The sequence below is a fragment of the Acipenser ruthenus genome, chromosome 60, assembly GCF_902713425.1.
Source record: "Acipenser ruthenus chromosome 60, fAciRut3.2 maternal haplotype, whole genome shotgun sequence".
In the NCBI taxonomy this organism is placed as follows: domain Eukaryota; kingdom Metazoa; phylum Chordata; class Actinopteri; order Acipenseriformes; family Acipenseridae; genus Acipenser; species Acipenser ruthenus.
In genome coordinates, this window is record NC_081248.1 from 4,215,978 (window position 1) to 4,232,829 (window position 16,852).

A 16,852-nucleotide genomic window follows, 5' to 3' on the forward strand; every position below is an offset into this window, starting at 1 on the left:
AAGTCGCCTTGGATAAAAATGTCTGTTAAATAAACAAATATTAATAATTTACTCCAACAGTTTACCGTTCATTTTGTCCTTGGTTTTTTTTCCGGAGCATTTAGGGTACGTGTTTAGCTTGCGTGTTTGCGTATGCCTAGCGGCGGGCTTGGCGGTACACAACTGGCGTGGGGCGCTTTCTTTCTCAGTGTGCGAAGCTAGTGACTTAAAGAAATCAGCCCTTTTGTTTACTTTCATCCTTTTCAGTTAATTTAAATGATTTAGGTCAAAGTTTATAAAACATTTTAAAAAAAAAACATACTGTAATTGGACTGTTTAATACAAACTTCTCACCCTCTGATATGTATTATCTGATTTCATTATTCATTCAATACATTTAGTTTTTTAACCTGCTCTGTCACTCCACTGGGTAGTTATATCCACGGAAATTAGATAAAGGGGCATTCAGAACAGAAAACAGGAGGCACTTTTTTACACAGAGAATTGTGAGGGTCTGGAACCAACTCCCCAGTAATGTTGTTGAAGCCGACACCCTGGGATCCTTCAAGAAGCTGCTTGATGAGATTCTGGGATCAATAAGCTACTAACAACCAAACGAGCAAGATGGGCTGAATGGCCTCCTCTCGTTTGTAAACTTTCTTATGTTCTCACTCTCTGACATATATTATCTGATTTCATTATTCATTCAATACATTTAGTTTATTAACCTGCTCTGTCACTCCACTGCGTAGTTATTCATATAATAAAAAGCATTTCATTCAAAGAGCTTTAGTTTTCTAACGCCTCTCAGGTTTGGGACGCTTTTTAATCACAATAAGACACCTCAGGACATATTTTCAAAGCTTTTACGCCAGTCTTTAATGAACTCCTATTTATTTTAAAGAGGTAAACCACCTGTTCATTTTACAAAACTAGAACCACACAGCTGAGTGATACACTGTATTTCAAGCCCTCTTCAGCACTCTCAATGCGTTTAGTTTTTCATGTCGTAACATTAACATGATGTTTTGTCCTTTTTAAAATCAATAGAAGTTAATTAAAGGCTGGAGGAAGCGCTTTGATAACGCGTCCCCTCGAGTCTCACAGAGCAGCGCACTCCTTGGCGTGTCTCATTGCTGGTGACTCTTCTGCTGCTGTGGAGGCGGGTCTGCATCCTGGTTTAGTTCGCAATAATATAGTTTAAGAGAAACTAAATAAAATAGGGTTACCATGTGGCTCCAGATTAACCGGACGCTGTGAGACAGAACGGGATTTCAAACTTGCCCCTAAATTGAAATAAATGAAGGTGTAAATGAACCATCCTTAACTACAATTAATAATGGTGCTTAAATACCCGCATGCGCGTCAAATAATTGTATTATAGCAAGAATGAATTGCAGCCAGTCGCTATTTTTTTCTGTTTGTTAAAATTCAATCGGCCATATTATTCTGCAAATACAATCGCATCATCATCTCGTTGCTCTATCGATAAATTAGCTATTCGTTCATTAAGATCTGATCAGAAGCAGCTGATCAGTGTGACTTGTTTGCTGCACCCAAGCAATTCCACCACAGCAGGATTAATCTCAGCAAAGGCGGAGCTCATTTATACGCGAATTACTTTCAATTTAGGGGGGATTTTGAAATCCCGGTCTGTCTCAAAGCGTCCGGTTAATCTGGAGCCATATGGTAACCCTAAATAAAAGCATGGGGTAGAAATAGCAGAGGTTACTGTCTGGAAGTTAACTCGTAAAGAGAGACCTTTCTGCGACCCTGTGCTGTGTTTACCAAAAACAAGTTCACACACACTGACCCTCCAAGACTAAGAGAAAGCTATGAAACTGCGAGCATGCCTGCGCCATTGTGGATCTGTTTGTGACAACGGCGCTTGAATTAACCTAACATACTTCTAAAAACATTATCAGGGTATGCCTTTAGTGTTTGAACGTCTCGTACAGAAGAAGAGGACGCGAAAAGACGATATTAATTCAAAAAACACTGATTATATATCAGTGAAAAAACTCGCTGCTGCCTTCAGACACAGCTTCCCGTTTGATCAATTTTGGTCTATACCAACTCCGGCAGGGGCGCCGGGGTTAACTGAATTCAAATAGAAAGAGCTACAAACAGCTCGTTTACAAAATTGAAAGTCTTATTCGTTTTTAATTAAAGGATCCCCGGTATCACAATTCCCTTTGCGGTCCATATTAGACCGCACTGAACGGTTTGTATTTTGCGATTGGTGCGTTCCTCGTTGCGCAGCGCCTCCTCCATTCCGTGGAAGACACAGAGAGGAGGTAAGCGAGTCTTTATTGAGCTGTAAAATATGTTTTAAAACTACAGAAAGCTGTTATAGTGTATTATTTTGAAAGGGTCTGGTTGTTGTGGGGTAGGAGCGCATTGTTTTATGTGTGTGTTGTATTTCTGAAGCGGCGTGGCTCTGCCAGCGCGTTTGTTTTTATTTATAGGAGGCTGTGTGGCTCAGTGGTTAAAGAAAAGGGCTTGTAAACGGAGGACCCCGGTTCAAATCCCACCTCAACCACTGACTCTGACCCTGAGCAAGTCACTTAACCTCCTTGTGCTCCGTCTTTCGGGTGAGACGTAGTTGTAAGTGACTCTGCAGCTGATGCATAGTTCACACACCCTAGTCTCTGTAAGTCGCCTTGGATAAAGGCGTCTGCTAAATAAACTAATAATAATAGTGCACGCTACAATATTTTGTACAGCGGTATCGGCGCTATGCTTTAGTGCGGGAGGTCCCGGGTCCACGCCCGCCCTCCGCCTGTGTGTGGGGGTTGTCCTGCCCTGTGTGATGCGCCTGCCTGCGGGGACCGAGATCGCTACAATAATAACAACCGGGTGAGCAAGATGGGCCTCCTCTCGTTTGTAACCTTTCTGATGGTAAGATCTCGTTCGCCTCCACTAACAGCAGTAGTTTTAGTGGTTATGTGCATTGCGATTAGCAGGTCACTCGTGATCTCTGCATCAGTAACGTCTCAAAGCTCTGCAGAGTCTGCACAGATTTCCGCGGGTGGAGTTGAGTGACGTGACGCAGGAGCCCTGGAAGAACGCGCATCTCTGTGATTCTATGCAGATCTGCGCTGCAGAAACACGACCAGTCGCCCCCCCTCTCCCTCCCCCCCCCCCTCCCTCCCTCCAAACAGCTTAAGATAAAAATAAATAAATAAATATAACAACAACAACAATAATTACACTATGTAACACAATTTTTGTTCCTGGGTAGTAAGTGTTATTTCCTAATTGCTTATGCCTCAAAAGTATAGAAAATGGCTATTATTCCCCACAAACTTTGCTTTTGTGACCAGGACAGTGATATTTTGAAATGTACCTATTTCCAATGAGAAAACATGATGGAAGACTACATTTGGGGGCAGGTAAATTTCAAAATATCACTGTCCTGGTCACAAAAGCAAAGTTTGTGGGGAATAATAGCGATTTTCTATACTTTTGAGGCATAAGCAATTAGGAAATAACACTTACTACCCAGGAACCAAAAAAAAAAAAAAAATTGTTACACAGTGTAATTCGTCGTAAGTTAAAAAAGACAGTAGAAGTGTGTTTTGTTTTTCAATGTGGACGGTAAGAGCGGGTTACGTTTTGCTTGTATTGAAGTTTAATAACTGTTTGCTGCGCACGGGTGCAGCAGACCCAGGCTTTGTTTGCAAAATGAACAAGGTACGGAGGCATCAACAAGACCGATTCATTGAAAATGTAACACGTAAACTAAAAGGCACCAGGGAAATGAATAAATAAATCAGGTAACAATGTTTTTATGTTTCATATATGATAGTATTGTACTGTATTTACCACCCGCTTGTTGTACCTCCTGGTGAATTTGCAGCTTGAACAATTTAGACACAGACCTAAACAGTGTCAGTGTCACGCATTTATTTTAATTATTATTATTATTTATTTCTTAGCAGACGCCCTTATCCAGGGCGACTTACAATTGTTACAAGATATCACATTATACATTATTTCACATTATACAGATATCACATTATTTTACATACAATTACCCATTTATACAGTTGGGTTTTTACTGGAGCAATCTAGGTAAAGTACCTTGCTCAAGGGTACAACAGCAGTGTCCCCCACCTGGGATTGAACCCACAACCCTCTGGTCAAGAGTCCAGAGCCCTAACCACCACTCCACACTTCTGTCTAATGCAACACTGTGTTTGTTTCAGCACAGTAAATCTAGTGTATTGACGGCCTCGTTTGAAACCTGGAGGTATTATCGGCAGTTTGCCTGCACCTCAAAAAAATAATTAGGCCTCATATATTGCAATGTTTGTGTAAATATTTAAAAAGTTTGAAAAAGTCTCTGGAACATTGTATCAGGTCATGTTTTGTAAACACATCTGAATTTAAGGTTTGAGGACAAAATGACTCCTTGCTGATCGGCTGTTTTAAGAGAATGTATTTTAAAACACTAAACATCACTGTTTAACGAAAAGAGAACTGCCGTAACTTTCATCCATTATTCTTGAGATTAGACAGGTCAAATCCTCTGGTATTGTAAACGTATTACAAGAAACTCCATGTCACTTCAATAGTAAAGCCAGCCCTGCTATTAAGCCAGATTTTGTCGGTCCCTTCATTGGCCTTAGTAACACTATATTTAAATAAATGCATTTCTTTTTCAGAATCCTGTGTGCTGCCATGGACAGTGTGGAGATGGAATCTGCCCAGATTAAAGAGGAGTTCCCTGAATTTGAACTTGACCCCTTTAGAGCGGAGATCTCTGGGCTGGCTTCCCTCCCCATTAAACAGGAGCTCTGTGAGGTGCAATGTGACAGCAGCCAGCTACAGGTCTCTGAGATTAAAGCTGAGCACAATGAATTGGAGATCCCACAGACGGAAGAACCCCTTCCTGTGAAACAAGAAGAGGTGCTGGAAAGTGTCCATATTAAACAGGAGCCCCCTGAAGTAGAGTTTGACCACATGGAACCAGTGAAGGAAGAATCCGAGGACTTCAAACCAAACATCCCAGAGCTGGAGCCTGTGCGCCAGCAGGAGTGTAGCGTGGTGCGGGAGAGAGTCTGCGTGAGAGAGCAAGGCGCTGGAGAGGAAGACTGGTGGTCATATTCAGAATGCAGTCTAGCAGGTGAGTGACTCCCAGTAGCTGTGACATTGTCATTCTAGATTGCGTGATATCCACAGTGTGGTTGAGAGGGAGGGAGGGAGCATGTAGGTTACATCGGGGATTCCCAAACTTGTTTACCTGAGGCCCACCTGTTCAGCTGCATTAGGCACTGCAGCCCACTATCAGCACTCCTTGGGGAAAATGTCAAATGAAAAACATTTTATATGTTTCAACTTGTAACACTATAAATAAACCTAATCTACACTACCCTTTATCCATTTGAATAAATATTGTGAAAGGTGGAAATCACATAGAATAGCCTATGCACTGAGTGAAATATATATATATATATATATATATATATATATATATATATATATATATATTTTTTTTTTTTTAAAAACACTTTAATTTTAGTATATAAAATAAATTGCAAAAACTAAACACGTGTTTTTATCAAACCTTTAAATTAGGTACCGTTGTATAATTTAACATTGTAGAAATGCGGTTATTTTTGTTGGTCATCAAACACGAAAGAAGTGCTTGTCTCTTATTATTCCCATTCATAAATACCAGAGCAGGGATCACTTTGAGTAAAACCAGCAAAACGCACACAAGAACATGACTCTGAAATCCTAATATCTGAACACTGTGTAACTAAACCGTGCAGCCGTTACCTCTCACGCTGAACTGTAACGCACAGAAAAGAGGAATGTGCTCAACAGAGAGGGACACGAGAGCCGCGCACAACAGAGAGGGACACGAGAGCCGCGCAGTTATTTTTTTCGCAGCTACTCTGTACATACAACTTGCAACACCCCCCTGAAAAAAAAAATGAAAAAGTGGTGCGCAACTGAGCCACTTAACCAAAAGAAAACTTATGAAAATAAATCCGTCTGCAGCGAAATCTGAATCAGTCAAAAAAGTTTTCTTTTTTAAATTATTTTCCAAAAGAAATATTCTGTTGTTATTTTAAGACAACTGTGAACGAGCCAGTAATTAATAAAACAGCAGGATATCCAAACATTTTAATAAATCAGTTACCGGTATGTAACACGATTGATCAGTTTGATTAATAACTTGATTTAGTTAATATTGAAACATACATCAAAGTACTAAATATTTTAAATGTTAATAGCTGATTAGTGACAAAAACGTATTCATCAGAGGCATCAATGAATGTTATCAAGTACAAAAGTTAGTATGAAAACGTTTCTACAAAAGAACAAACCCATTCCAGCTCCTCAAAGCTGAGCCCGCGGTACAAACCCATTCCAGCTCCTCAAAGCTGAGCCCGCGGTACAAACGCATTCCAGCTCCTCAAAGCTGAGCCCGCGGTACAAACCCATTCCAGCTCCTCAAAGCCGAGCCCGCGGTACAAACCCATTCCAGCCCGCGGTACAAACCCATTCCAGCTCCTCAAAGCCGAGCCCGCGGTACAAACCCATTCCAGCTCCTCAAAGCTGAGCCCGCGGTACAAACCCATTCCAGCTCCTCAAAGCTGAGCCCGCGGTACAAACCCATTCCAGCTCCTCAAAGCTGAGCCCGCGGTACAAACCCATTCCAGCTCCTCAAAGCTGAGCCCGCGGTACAAGCCCATTCCAGCTCCTCAAAGCTGAGCCCGCGGTACAAACCCATTCCAGCTCCTCAAAGCTGAGCCCGCGGTACAAACCCATTCCAGCTCCTCAAAGCTGAGCCCGCGGTACAAACCCATTCCAGCTCCTCAAAGCTGAGCCCGCGGTACAAACCCATTCCAGCTCCTCAAAGCTGAGCCCGCGGTACAAACCCATTCCAGCTCCTCAAAGCTGAGCCCGCGGTACAAACCCATTCCAGCTCCTCAAAGCTGAGCCTGCGGTACAAACCCATTCCAGCTCCTCAAAGCTGAGCCCGCGGTACAAACCCATTCCAGCTCCTCAAAGCTGAGCCCGCGGTACAAACGCATTCAAACTCCTGCAGCTGCCTGTTGTGTTCTTCATACTGTGCAAAACGTCGTCTTTGGGAGCGGATTCGACATATTGTAATGTTATTAATACTGAACACACTGTTTACATCTGCCAGCAGATCGATCACATGACCTTAACACCGCCCTATTGTCAGAGCTCTCACTCTACATCCCGCCTACAGGAAGGCAATCTGTGACCTCTGATTTGTGAATTTCTGATTTGATTGACAGTCCACCAATACTGCCTTTTTACACTTTATTTTTCTACAGTTACAGCTGCCCCCCGGCGCCTGCTTTTCGCTATTAATAGAAACAAATACATAGAATGTCATTGCTCCCGCGACCCCCCCCTGGACTGTGTCGTGGCGCACCTTTGGGTTACATTACAAGCTATTTGTTTTTCCTGTACCACTCCAGCCAGTTCAAGATAGGACTCACTACTGGTGAGCTTAAGATACAGATATAAGCCTCTTTCACACTGGCACGCCTACCCGATTGTACCAAGGGGGAGAAGAACATTAGAAATGTTCAGTGTCAAAATAGAGGGATATTATTGTAAGTGTGTAACATAATTAGGGGTGCTTCATTCTGTTTCATTTAAGTTTAGACTTTTACAAATGTATAGTTTAAACGTTCAAGTAAAAACATTGAGAGTGCTATATCTTTTTAAATAAATAGCTTTCTATAAATTATCGCATAGCCTGTAGGTCTTCTGATTTTTATTTTTTTTTTACCTCTGCTTTTCTACTGTCCTTAAATGCAATTGATCCTGTTAAGTAGAGGTGCAGTCGGCACCCTCATTTCGTATTCGATTATCGTATAGACATTTATCATTATCGATGCATTGATGTTTTATTTTTCAAAGTAAACAAACGTTAGTTGTTTTTTTCTAACCGAAACTGATAACTAAAAACAGTGTTGTGCATAATATTATTATTATTTATTTCTTAGCAGACGCCCTTATCCAGGGCGACTTACAATTGTAACAAGATATCACATTATTTTTACATACAATTACCCATTTATACAGTTGGGTTTTTACAGGAGCAATCTAGGTAAAGTACCTTGCTCAAGGGTACAGCAGCAGTGTCCCCCACCTGGGATTGAACCCACGACCCTCCGGTCAAGAGTCCAGAGCCCTAACCACTACTCCACACTGCTTTTAAACAATAAAGCACGACCTGCATTCAAATGAGAACACTTCAATTATATAAAAAACAAATAATACATTTAACAAGTGAAAAGAACATGCGTGCGTCCGCATCAGATTCACATTGTAATAATAATTTAAAATGCTGTATTTTAACAGAAGTAATTTCTGAACTATGGTTTTTCAATACTGTTCACATTTTATGTCCAAAAGCAAAGCATTTGAATTAATTTCACAAATTAATTTTTAAATCTAGAAAACGTGAATACAATAAGACTGCTTCTGATTTGTCTTCTCCAAGACGAATGTAAAGGCTTGAAGTGTGTATCCTAGCAACGCGCTGACCTACCATACCAGCACTTGAAGCAGCACACTCACACTCAAGGGTTTAATGCAAACCAGCGAGACTTATAACTGAGTACGAATTCGATGCATCGATTCACCAATATGCTATCGAAGCTCGGTAAAATTTAAGGACAGATTGTTGCACCCCTAATATAGAAGTTTATTATTTTGCCGATGCCTTTATCCAAGGCGACTTACAGAGGCTAGGGTGTGTGAACTATGCATCAGCTGCAGAGTCACTTACAACTACGTCTCACCCGAAAGACGGAGCACAAGGAGGTTAAGTGACTTGCTCAGGGTCACACAATGAGTCAGTGGCTGAGGTGGGATTTGAACCGGGGACCTCCTGGTTACAAGCCCTTTTCTTTAACCACTGGACCACACAGCCTCCTATATAGCTAATATATATGCAATTGATCCCGTTAATCTCAATCACAGCTGAGGAACGCGCTGATTTTCTGTGAAATAACTGAATGGGCTTTTAAATCAGAAGTCTTACTTTTTCATTTAAATTATTATTATTATTATTATTTATTTCTTAGCAGACACCCTTATCCAGGGCGACTTAAAATCGTAAGCAAATACATTTCAAGTGTTACAATACAAGTAATACAATAAGAGCAAGAAATACAATAACTTTTGTTCAAGCAAAGTACAAGTGTGACAAACCACAATTCAATAATACAGCAGATAATAGTGATAGTTACATCAGGATATGATTAAATAGTGATAGTTACATCAGGATGTGATTAAATACAAAGTACTACAGGTTAAACACTTGGCAGATTACAGTATTCTGAGGTACAGGATTAAATGCAGTAAAATAGGGGGCAGATAAGAGCAAAATAAAGCACATTTACATGAAGGGTGATAGTGTCCCAGGATACAAACAGAGGAGTTCTACAGGTGCTCTTTGAAGAGGTGAGTCTTGAGGAGGCGCCGGAAGGTGGTCAGGGACTGGGCAGTCCTGACATCTGTAGGAAGGTCATTCCACCACTGCGGAGCAAGGGTGGAGAAGGAGCGGGCTCTGGAGGCAGGGGAGCGTAGCGGAGGTAGAGCCAGTCTTCTAGTGCAGGCGGAGCGGAGAGGTCGAGTGGGGGTGTAGGGAGAGATGAGGGTCTGGAGGTAGCTGGGTGCAGTCTGGTCAAGGCATCTGTAGGCTAGTACAAGAGTCTTGAACTGGATGCGATCTGTAGGCTGCCTTGACCAGACTGCAGAAGCGACTTCTCTTTATGTAAATACAGTCACGCATAGCGATTGTAATAGTGTGCCCAGCATGAAATACTTGATTGCAGAGTCGTAATGTTGTTTGCTTGGGCCCCACCTCCTCCACACTAGATCCAGCACCACTAGTTATGTTTTCATATATTTTAACATTGTTCCTGTACTGCTGCTGTAACTAAGCTCTGCAGAGCACAGTCTTCATTTTTATGAGAGCATTTGAAACTTTTATTCTTGGTATATTCGAATATCTTGTTATTCGAAATTCCCACCCCAAACGCGCTCTGGTTTTTCTGTTCTGTACCACGTCATGGATCGCTATCACTGTGTTACCTGACAATGTTGGCAATAATCCTGACGCTATCAGTGCTCGAGTGGGCATTTTGAAAAGAGCTTTGAAACAGACTTTGAAGTTATGTGTAAAAGGTTCTAATGATGTTAGCATTGAAAAGAAATGACAGGTATGTTATTTAAACAGTTGTAGCAACACGTGGGGATGTGGAACGCTGTATTTTCTGGAATGTGATGCATTCGGTGGAGACCCCATGCGATTTCAGGTCACAGACGCATTGGGAAAAGGCTGTACGACTTTCCAAAAAAGATGCGCGTCGCAAGAGTGTGTGTGTGTGACGTAATTCCGACACACGGGGTCAGAGACTGTCGACTCCGACCACAAATTATGTCAGAGTCTGAATTATGAACCAATCTTAACCCTACAAGCAGTCCCTCTTAAGAACATAAGAACATAAGAAAGTTTACAAACGAGAGGAGGCCATTCAGCCCATCTTGCTCGTTTGGTTGTTAGTAGCTTATTGATCCCAGAATCTCATCAAGCAGCTTCTTGAAGGATCCCAGGGTGTCAGCTTCAACAACATTACTGGGGAGTTGGTTCCAGACCCTCACAATTCTCTGTGTAAAAAAGTGCCTCCTATTTTCTGTTCTGAATGCCCCTTTATCTAATCTCCATTTATGACCCCTGGTCCTTTTTTCTTTTTTCAAGTCAAAGAAGTCCCCCGGGTTGACATTGTCTATACCTTTTAGGATTTTGAATGTTTGAATCAGATCGCCACGTAGTCTTCTTTGTTCAAGACTGAATAGATTCAATTCTTTTAGCCTGTCTGCATACGACATGCCTTTTAAACCCGGGATAATTCTGGTTGCTCTTCTTTGCACTCTTTCTAGAGCAGCAATATCCTTTTTGTAACGAGGTGACCAGAACTGAACACAATATTCTAGGTGAGGTCTTACTAATGCATTGTAGAGTTTTAACATTACTTCCCTTGATTTAAATTCAACACTTCTCACAATATATCCAAGCATCTTGTTAGCCTTTTTTATAGCTTCCCCACATTGTCTAGATGGAGACATTTCTGAGTCAACATAAACTCCTAGGTCTTTTTCATAGATTCCTTCTTCAATTTCACTATCTCCCATATGATATTTATAATGCATATTTTTATTGCTTACTTTTTATTGCTTACTTTCTTTCCTGTTCATATTTTCCAGGTTCCAGTCCAGCAGCTAAAGCGAGGGCAGACGGTGGAGAATATACTGACTGTGGGAAAGGTTTCGCCCAGTTAGGGCATTTAAACAAAACCCAGCGAACTCACACAGGAGAGAAACCGTATCGCTGCTCTGACTGTGGGAAGAGTTTCAGTCAGTTAGGAAGCCTAAAAGAACACCAGCGAATTCACACAGGAGAGAGACCGTATCACTGCTCTGACTGTGGGAAGAGTTTCAGTCGGTCAGACAGCCTTGTTTTACACCAGCGAACTCACACAGGAGAGAAACCGTATCACTGCTCTGATTGTGGGAAGAGTTTCAGTCAGTTTGGAAGCCTAAAAGAACACCAGCGAATTCACACAGGAGAGAAACCGTATCACTGCTCTGACTGTGGGAAGAGTTTCAGTCGGTCAGACAGCCTTGTTTTACACCAGCGAACACACACAGGAGAGAAACCGTATCACTGTTCTGACTGTGGGAAGAGTTTCAGTCGGTTATATGGCCTTGTTTCACACCAGCGAACTCACACAGGAGAGAAACCGTATCGCTGCTCTGACTGTGGGAAGAGTTTCAGACAGTTAGGAAGCCTAAAAGAACACCAGCGAATTCACACAGGAGAGAAACCGTTTCACTGCTCTGACTGTGGGAAGAGTTTCAGTCAGTTGGGAAGCCTAAAAGGACACCAGCGAACGCACACAGGAGAGAAACCGTATCGCTGCTCTGACTGTGGGAAGAGTTTCAGTCATTCAGGAACCCTGAAAGAACACCAGCGAACTCACACAGGAGAGAAACCGTATCACTGCTGTTACTGTGGGAAAAGTTTCAGTTACTCAGGAACCCTGAAAACACACCAGCGAACTCACGCAGGAGAGAAACTGTATCACTGCTCTGACTGTGGGAAGAGTTTCAGTCTTAAACGAGCCCTTCAAAAACACCAGCGAACTCACAGAGGAGAGAAACCGTAAAGACTGTTCAATGGGACTTCTCACTCAAACCTTGCATTATGAATCCCTGTGTAATTACTGTTTTGTGTATCACTCTTAAGAGCGTGCATTTTAAATTGTAAAAATGCAAATCAACACTCTTGCACTCTGTCAAAGTGGGCGGTGATGTAGACACAAGAGGCTTCTCTGCTGTCAGTTTAACTCTGGATGTCAATGCAGTCAGTGCCTGGGAGCGGGACTATGCTGAAAGGAAACTATTCTGCCAATAACACAAAAATCAAAGCAAAGGTTTAATTTTATTTCATGCTGCAATAGTGAGGTTTTTCTTGTTTACATCTGTTGAGTTTTGAAGCTAAGGTTTCTTGTGAACCGCTGTTTAGAGGATATCTTTAAACAAAAAGTGATTTCCTATTATCCCTGACATGAGGGTGGTTAACCAGTCCCTGTAATAGACAACCCCACGTTACACAGGTATTAACATCGTTAGAGTTCATTTTCATGTGTTGAATGATATTTTGCATCAGCTCCTATTCTACCTTTAAATAAATTTGAGTCAGATGATAATTGTCTCTTGGGAATAACCTACACACAGACACTTACTGTAAACACCAGATGCCACAACCCTTAGATTGGCTAAACAAAGGAAATGAATTGTGAAACTTAAAGAGATGTACTCTACAGCATAAAATACTATACTGAGAATTAATTACAACAAATCTGAAATAAATGCACAGGGAAGCATTGTAAAGCACAGAGAGGTGTGGTAAAGCATAGGGAAGCATTGTAAAGCACAGAGAGGTCTGGTAAAGCATAGGGAAGCATTGTAAAGCACAGAGAGGTCTGGTAAAGCATAGGGAAGCATTGTAAAGCACAGAGAGGTGTGGCAAAGCATAGGGAAGCATTGTAAATCACAGAGAGTTATAGTAAAGCATAGGGAAGCACAGAGAGTTATAGTGAAGCATATTTAAAAACATGGTAAACCTTGCTGAATTACAGTATGGTAAATGCATGTTATTACTGTGGGAAAAGCATCAGGGTGGGGGGGTTGCAAAATGACCCTGCAGATTTACCACTGTGAACTTTTGTAAGAGTAGTTTGGGTGTTAACAGTTTACAGTTTCAAATCTAAAGCATCATCCAAGTGCTAAATGTTCAAATTTTGCTTCGACATACAACCAGTGCCAGAAACATGCAGTTTCAACGTGCAATTCAGTCCAATGTTCTGCATTGCTCATTGAGAATATCTGCCTACCTACCTAACTACTTACCTACCTACCTATCTGCCTATTGATTGGTTGATTATAACAAATGCTTTACATGTGGTACATTAACTATGTAGCGGAATTATACAAGGCACTTCAAATGAGACTCTTTTACAATGAAACGTGATAATAGTTCTTCAATTCTGGTTCCTTCCTCTCAATGAGTATTGACAATATCTGAAGAGACAGCAGGATATGTGTCTGAGAGTCAGAGAGATCCCAGTAACATGAAGCCGGTCACAGATAGAAGGTAGAGGACTGGTGAGATGGGGGGCAGGTGTCTGTCTGTGCAGGGAACACAAGCAGCACACACATCAATCACACATGTTTATTTATTAAGTTTTAATATAATTGAAAGAACAGTGAAGATATTAACTCTCTTAAATTGTACTATAAAGCAGAATATTATTTATTTTTTAGCCGACGCCCTTATCCAGGGTGACATACAATTATTACACGATATCACATTATTTTTACATACAATTACCCATTTATACAGTTGGGTTTTTACTGGAGCAATCTAGGTAAAGTACCTTGCTCAAGGGTACAACAGCAGTGTCCCCCCACCTGGGATTGAACCCACGACCCTCCGGTCAAGAGTCCAGAGCCCTGACCACTACTCCACACTGCTGCCCTAGTAGAAGCAAAGATCAATAGACAGATGAAGTTGTATCATTGCTGTTTATAGTTCAGGTGAAATCATTGAATAGTCAAACAACTGAATGATTTAAGATGAAAAATTAAAACTTAAAAATAATTCGCTACTTGGCTCTTAAAATTGTACAATTGTATTCAACCTATACATTCTAGCTATTTTAACTATTAACTGAAAGATTGTTCGGAATATACTGTTAAAAAAAAAACACATCCATAAAAACAAAGGCAGGTTTCATAAACCCAGTCATTACTAATCATAATCTCTCGTTCACTTCATGTCTGCCAGACACACTCGTCTCCATCTGGAGGGGAATCGGTTCAAACTGGAATGTGGAATTCAATGAGAATTCACTGCACTGGTTCTCAGGTGTTGTGCTCTGATATATTCTCAGTGCGCAACGCGGCCCTTATGAAAGTTTACCATGGTGAATTTGTTATAGTGTTTCCGCACCTTTCCCATGGTTCTACTTTGCTTTTCCAATGTCAACATGCTTTCACTGTGCTTTACTATACTGGACCATGGTGTAAGGATTTCTGCCTGTGTGCTTCCCTGACCTTGTAGCTCTTTAGTTTGGCACGTGGCCCCAAATACACCCATGCTGGAGTGACTGGCTTTTCATAAAGTGCAGCTGTGATCTTGGAGGGATGATAAAAACCTTTGTTTCTGCTTAATAAGCTGTTTTGAGCCCATGTACAAACCATAATCAAACCAATTAAAACTGGTTCTAAAACCACTTTCCTAAAGTTATAGCTTTTCACTTTTAACAATACACTAGCATAATAACACACTATACTATTGAAACACACAGGCTTTTTCTGATAAGCACGCACCTTCTGTGGGGCAGTGTACACGTTATTTGTTTATTTAGGAGACGCCTTTATCCAAGGCGACTTACAGAGACTAAGGTGTGTGAACTATGCATCAGCTGCAGAGTCACTTACAAATACGTCTCACCCGAAAGACGGAGCACAAGGAGGTTCAGTGACTTGCTCAGGGTCACACAATGAGTCAGTGGCTGAGGTGGGATTTGAACCAGGGACCTCCTGGTTATAAGCCCATTACTTTAACCACTGGACCACACAGCCTCCATTGTTCCAGTTTAAATGGCACAAGCTCTTGTAGGAACAAAGCCGAGTGAACGAGAGAGAGAGAGTGCATAATGCTGAGCTGTTGGGTTTACTATAGAAGGGGTGACGCAGCACTAAAAACAGTCCTTTACCTTTTCCTGATGCTTATAATGACCCGGAGTGGTTCAGAGTATATTCATTTAATAAGAAGTTATTTCTCCACCTGGCATTATCTGTGCCTGCAGAACTGAATCCAAAATTCAACCCTGCGGTCACATCCCACTGGTCTACAGTAAGAAAATGGAAGAGGTGAAAGGTCATTGTGTGATTAAACAAAGACATGTCCCTTGAACCAGGCATCCTAATCGAGATCACAGATTCTGCTGATTAGGACTGCTTCTGTTAATCAGGCAGCCACACTGACTGTCTGCACCACTCAGCAATATGAATACATTCCTCTTTTCAAAGACACACCTGAAATAAAGAGAGAGGCGGTCACATTAATAGTTATATCTGTGAAGTCTGGTTTATGACCGGTTGCTGCTGTTCTTTAGTGCAGGGCCCGTCCCAACCCAGTCCCTCTGAGTATTTGTGTTGTTTTGTACTGGTATGGTTGATGCTGTACCAATTGTGTGGGTCTGGAACCAGTAACAAAACCTTTTAGGGCTTGATTGAAGTTTTTAAAAAAATCTTAAAAGGAGTTGAAAAAAGCAAATATTTCATTGCAAAATCCATGCAGGTGCAGATGCAGTTTTTTCAAGGATCGCCGGACGTGCAGGGCAGCAGTGTGGAGTAGTGGTTAGGGTTCTGGACTCTTGACCGGAGGGTTGTGGGTTCAATCCCAGGTGGGGGACACTGCTGTTGTACCCTTGAGCAAGGTACTTTACCTAGATTGCTCCAGTAAAAACCCAACTGTATAAATGGGTAATTGTATGTAAAATAATGTGATATCTGTATAATGTGAAATAATGTATAATGTGATATCTTGTAACAATTGTAAGTCGCCCTGGATAAGGGCGTCTGCTAAGAAATAAATAATAATAATAATGTTTCTGTGCCTGAGCCCCACTGCGTTCTCAAGCACTGCCAGCTTGCAACAAATATTATAGACAAAACTAACTCAGTGGCAAAATAAAATAGCATATTTAACACCAGTGATTTCATCATCCTCGCTAAACATTGTTCAGCCTCCTGCGCTGCTCAGTACATGAAACCCTTGATTAGAGTAACGTTCTAAAACTTTTTTCTTTTAAAACACATGTTCATTTTATTACATGTAGTTAAAAAAATATCTAGCAGTCACGTCTAGCGATCTTTGAAAAAATGCAGCTGTATCATCAAGAGTACAGAGGAGGCTGTGTGGTCCAGTGGTTAAAGAAAAGGGCTTGTAATCAGGAGGTCCCCGGTTTAAATCCCACCTCAGCCACTGACCTCATTGTGTGACCCTGAACAAGTCACTTCACCTCCTTGTGCTCCGTCTTTCGGGTGAGATGCAATTGTAAGTGACTCTGCAGCTGATGCATAGTTCACACACCCTAGTCTCTGTAAGTCGCCTTGGATAAAGGCGTCTGCTAAATAAACAAATAATGTAATGTAATAATACTGATTATTACATCCAAACAGATGTACAGTATAGACATTTTAGGTGAATAGTATTTTGCTGTAGTTATTT

The 16,852-nt window shown here is 41.4% G+C and overlaps 1 protein-coding gene across 1 annotated transcript; it reads left to right on the top strand.

The window, feature by feature from the left end:
- Positions 1-1,382: 1,382 nt before the first annotated feature.
- LOC131725068 (zinc finger protein 883-like) lies at positions 1,383-12,758 on the top strand. Its single transcript, XM_059018545.1, has 3 exons — positions 1,383-2,276; positions 4,650-5,110; positions 11,254-12,758. The coding sequence occupies exons 2-3, from the start codon at positions 4,666-4,668 to the stop codon at positions 12,213-12,215; spliced, it is 1,407 nt and encodes a 468-aa protein (XP_058874528.1). The 5' UTR covers positions 1,383-2,276; positions 4,650-4,665; the 3' UTR covers positions 12,216-12,758.
- Positions 12,759-16,852: the final 4,094 nt, after the last annotated feature.